Genomic DNA, 5,442 nt, shown 5'->3' on the forward strand with positions numbered 1-5,442 from the left:
ATTATAATTATATCCATTTTGTGTTCTAGTTATTTTTTATTGTGTTTCAGTTCTTAGGTATTTTTGTTCACTCTCTGTTGCCCTCTTGTGTCAGTCTCCGTTTCCCTTGCTCCCTTCTAGAGTCCTCTGTTCACACCTGCTCCCAATCTGCTGATTAGCCTGGTCTTTGTTTCTCTCTCCCATATATACACTTCCTGCTCTGTTGGCTGGTTTATCGTCATTTATTTGCCCTCTTGTTGTGAGTATTCCTGGTTCTCAGTTTTTGTGGAATTTGTGGATTTATATTTTCGATTTTTGCTTCTGTTGCCACCTTTTTGAAAATTAAATCTGCAAGTAAGCCGCTTCAGTTTCAGTCTCTGCATTTGGGTCCTCCCAAACCCCCTACCAACCTGACGATATACAGGTACGGTTTTTGTCAATCTTTTTGCATCTACACTATAGTTAAGAGTGGGTTTGTCAGAGAAAGAGGAAACACTTCATGAAAAAAATTAAATAGTAGAACATAAAACCAACGTCAGAGGTGGGTAGACTAAAACTCAAGTAAGAGTAGCACTACTTTGACAGATTTTCACCCAAGTAAAAGTCTAAACTAACAATTAGATATAGAAAAGGGTTAGTGCTGAAAAAACTCATAACTTTTGATTTAATATTCCAAAATTATATCATCATGGAGACAATTCCTTAAAGTCCTGTTTAATTCAAATTATTTTAACTACTAAAATAAAAAGTTCATTCAAAAAAATAACACATTTGCAAAACACATTTTCAAACATAAACCTTATGAGACAAATGCTTAAATGGCTAATGCATATTTGTTTAAAAAGCATAGAGCTTTTACTGTATAGTAACTTAGCTCCACTTACTACATCAGAAACTGCACATTCAAAATAACAAAGAAATCTGAGAAGAAATGAGAATACATCAAGTGTCATCAAATAAATGTATATGCTCATCTGTTTCTGGTAGATTTTTGTAAACACAGCCAGGTCTACTGCAATCATTATAACCAGCTGTGCTGAAGCAGAGAAACCTCTAAAACCTGCAGTACAGGGGGCCTTGAGGACCGAGTTTGGGGATGCCTGGAGTAGACAAAACATTTGCTCAAGTAGGAGTAGAGATATGTTACCATGATATTACTCAAGTAAATATAAAAAGTACATTGGGGTAAAACTGGTCCTAAACCTACCTTCTTTTTAAGTGAGTAAATAAGTCACCTGTAAACATGACTGTAAATCCAACAATACAAGCTACATGAAAGATTCCTTTAGTACCCGCTACTGCTAAGTGGTATTATTGCACCAAAGACGCCCGGATTATCCGGCTTTCTTTTAGAGATGATGCATTACTTTTAAGCAATTGTAATACCTAATTTTACACTAAAAAAGAAAACCCAATCTTTTATTTGAAAGAATTAATTATATTGGAAAACCATTACATGTCAAAATATATTATTACTTTTATGGAATCACCAGAGGTACAGTTCTACCTCTAATCTAACTATTTGCTGCATTGATCTACTTGACTTTTACAATCAGACAGAAAAACTCTTCTCATTTATAATGCATGATTTCCAGGCTTGTCTTGGTATAAATATATCATCACCTATGGCAACAAGCCTGGATGGGTACTTTTGCAGTTAGTGAACCACTGCAAAGTATTTATGGGGTTGACGAATCTCCATAAACATCATTAGGCACTAATTTGTAGGAGAAATGCCCCCCATAGCCTTGGCTCTTTTACCACCACAAAGGTGTGGGGTTTCCTCTACTGTTCTGAGACTTTAACCTGAGCTGAGCGATTTGAAAATTGAAACTAATTTACAGCTTTTCAATGGCAGATATTTTGTGGGTCTGGTTTTTCTACAGAGGATAAACATTTGAAAAAGTACCTCATAGCCAAAAGTAGAGGATCCTTGATGCTGTTGGTCTGTTTTTGTTCTAAAGTTTCAGTTTTTTATAATTAAATATACTTTATGAAAATATGAGACGGATCTCGTAGACCAGTTCTCAAGCTTATGAGCTGTTTTTAAACTCATTTCATGCTTCAGGGCATCTCACATATTCATGCATACATGGTGCAAAGTTCTCCTTTTGTCTGGTTTGTATCTTGGGGTTTAAGGTTATCATGGTTGTTATGGTTACTGGTTGAAGTTTCGGTTAAACTCATAATTCAGTCTTCTGTTAAGGCGTTTCATTTTCAGCTCCTATTTTTAGAGAAGAATAGAAAAGCTTTATTGTCTAGCATACAAAACAATGGCAGAAATTTGCCTTTGGCTTGCTTACACACTACAATGTCATAAAATACAACAACATACAATTATAAAAGAGTTCATTGCAGAATGAGCAGCAGATTCACTTCATCAAGGGAAAGGAAGCAGAAAAGACCGAATGACATTCAGGTTACAACTTGTTCAACTCCTTGATGGCAGAGGGCACAAAAAAATTTCTTTACACATTCTCTAGGCACAAGGAAGTGAATGGACAGTGGAAGGCTATTGTCATCTGTGATCTTATGACGGACTGGATGCCCTGCTTTACTGTTTAACAACTTTGCCAAGTTTAGCATTGTTTTTGGCAGTTAAATGACCAAACCAAGAAACGATGTTAAATGTCAGTAAACTCTCAATTAAACCCTCGACAGGATATGGTCACTGATTTTGCTGCGCTTTCTTGCAAACACAATTATTCCTAAGTGTTTGGATGAGGTGGTTGCTCAGTGGTAAAGTGGGTAGCACAAGGTTCTGGGTTCGATTCCCGGCCCAGGGTCTTTCTACATGGAGAAGGCATGTGTGGGTTCTCTCCGGGTACGCCGGCTTCCTTCCACAGTCCAAAAATATTTATTTATTTCGAACAGACAGTAAAAACAATCAAGAAAGGAAAAAAAAAATGAATGAAACGAACTTAAGAATGAAAATATAAAACAAATTATTTTGCCCATGTGACATGCAAATTTTATATTTTCTGTTCGAAAAGGAGCAGGTAGAAGATACATCTTATAATGTCCTGCCCCTTTCCTACTTGTCAATTTATCATCAATTAACTGTCAAAACATCAAAAAAACAAAAAAACACTTGTTTCCGTTCCACATGGTGTTTAGCCATGTACAATTATTTTAAGTACTATTTATGTCATCAATTACATTATGTAATATGTAAACATGACTGTTAGTTTAAATTCTCCTTAGGTGTGAGTGTGTGTGCGTAAATGGTTATTTATCCTGTTTGTCTCTATGTTGCCCTGCAATAGACTGGCGACCTGTCCAGGGTGAACCCCGCCTCTCGCCCGTAGACAGCTGGGGATAGGCACCAGCACCCATCACATTTCTTTAATATTATTTACACTTAACTAGTTAATTAATTTAATTTAATTTATTATCATTTTTGGTAAAAGCACAATCCTGGTGTGGTCACCCACCATCTAACCCTGGTGGATGTAACATGAGTTATTAGTATATTATTGAGTCGAGAGTTATTTTTATACTTATCAGGCATGTGCACAGACAGGCACTTCCCATTCTGCCCTAGATGAGAACAATTCCCTTCTGCTGGAGCCCAGTTTTCTCCTTTTTTGAAATAAAGATAACCATTAACCCTTTTAAATTCTTTCTATAAATTGATTTTGTCTGCAAATCATGTATTACATACGCACAGGTATAATCGGTTTTCACTCCATAGTAAAGAGTGTGAGAGAAGTTTTTTTATTTATGTTTACATAGAAAACATCAATACCAAAAAGACTTCATGAGAAAATCTAATAACATTCAACTCACCTGAAGTGCAGCAGCCTTATCTTTCCTCTTGGATTTTCTTTCTCTCTCTTTCCTCTTTCTGAACTTTTTGAAATAGTCTTGGATAAGGAAACTGGCATAAACCTTTCCACACGTCACCTCATCCCCTGAAACAGACATGTGAAAAAAAAAAATTCAGATAATTGGTTTATTAAAACTTTTGTGTTTAATTATTTTCTTTATGTTGTATAATTTAGAAATGTTTTATTTGTATTTCCGGGAGGGACATACGGTGTTTCCGTTACTTGCCTCTAGGGGGCGGAATAATTTCATCAATAAGTTTAGGTTTGGTGTGCTTCCACAGCTTCTTAATGATCACCTTCAGCTCCTCATTCTGCTTATCAACAGGGCCTGGTTGAACCAAATCACACATTTGATCAATGAAAAAGGCCTTTTTCCACATGTGGGTCGGTCATTCATGTGGAATCCTGACCTTCAGTCTTTATCTTCAGTGAAGTTCGGACAAGAGCAAACAGAGTGGCGTTGAAGGTGACAGTCCCATCAGAGTGGAGCGGCACATTCATAGCCACGAGTCTCTGTGGAGACATCATGAAGCAGAAGATGGCAGATCTGCTCATTTTCCCTCCACCTATGCTTCATCATGCACCTCTATGCATGTTCTCACTTACTTTGCAGGCAACACGATGAGGACACAGCTTTCCAAAGCCAAGAGGAGGCTGAATTCTGCGCAACATAGTGACTACATCGATGTGCTTAATGCGACCTCTGCAACAGGCATAGAAAAGAATAACAGATGAGACAGATAAGTTTGTTTTGGTAACGGTGAGGAGGAATAAGGGTAAGCAGCACCAGTGAGCAGCTTTAAGAAAGACGCACGTAGCTTCTGGATCGTAGTCGGACCAAACTCTCTTAAACTCGTCCAGGTGGTGGGTCCCCAGCACCGTCCAATCTCTTGTAAGATATTCAAAGTTGTCCATGATGACAGCAATGAACAAGTTGATGATCTGAGAGACAGATTAAAAATAGAAGAGGTGTTATACTTGGGAAAAATGCTCTTATTTACATATTAAAACAATTAAAGAAATAGTAGGAAAGTATTAAATACATCAAGTAGACATTTTCTCTGATTCATACGGTGTAAAACATTATATATCAGCTTGTATACATGCAATAAAACTGTTCTATTAGCTAAGTCCAAAATGATTCACATCCCTAACAGAGTTAGAACCTATATATGAACTTCAGCTTCATGTTTCTATGACAGGAGGTTTGATAAATGTTTTTAAATTTCCCAGAGATTAGAGTCTCAGTTTGAATCAAATTGAGAATCTGAGGAGGGAGCTAAAGATTAGGGTGATGGCAGGGAGGCCTTCCAAACTCAGAGCAACGTGGAGTTCGTCATTAAATTAATACAATAGGTACCGGAGGAAACATGCAAATACTGATCAGCTTTTCTGAAAAGACTTGACTCCTTTAATGCTAAAAACATTTTTTTCTTTTTATCAGAAAGGATATTCTATAATGATATTATATAGGACTTTCAAAACAGTTTTTTATTTATTTATTTTTTTTGTTTATTTTGGCTGGATATTTGACCAATATCTGTACTCGCAAAAATCTTTTCCCTATCACATTCCTTCAAATAATGAGTGCTGATTTTATTCTGCTTACATTATAAAAGTATTTACTTAAGTT

At 36.5% G+C, this 5,442-nt stretch overlaps 1 protein-coding gene across 1 annotated transcript in view; it reads right to left on the reverse strand.

Moving 5' to 3' along the window:
- The window catches only part of cacna1f (calcium channel, voltage-dependent, L type, alpha 1F subunit), a 54,065-nt gene that overhangs the window by 5,676 nt on the left and 42,947 nt on the right, over window positions 1-5,442 (reverse strand). Inside the window, exons 37-41 of the mRNA XM_015392342.1 lie at window positions 4,624-4,751; window positions 4,416-4,512; window positions 4,220-4,322; window positions 4,036-4,137; window positions 3,769-3,893 (exon numbers count right to left, since the gene is read on the reverse strand). Coding sequence (XP_015247828.1) covers window positions 3,769-3,893; window positions 4,036-4,137; window positions 4,220-4,322; window positions 4,416-4,512; window positions 4,624-4,751 — 555 coding nt within the window. The remainder of the gene's footprint in view (window positions 1-3,768; window positions 3,894-4,035; window positions 4,138-4,219; window positions 4,323-4,415; window positions 4,513-4,623; window positions 4,752-5,442) is intronic.

This window comes from Cyprinodon variegatus, unplaced genomic scaffold, assembly GCF_000732505.1.
Source record: "Cyprinodon variegatus isolate N-32 unplaced genomic scaffold, C_variegatus-1.0 Scaffold587, whole genome shotgun sequence".
Taxonomy (NCBI): domain Eukaryota; kingdom Metazoa; phylum Chordata; class Actinopteri; order Cyprinodontiformes; family Cyprinodontidae; genus Cyprinodon; species Cyprinodon variegatus.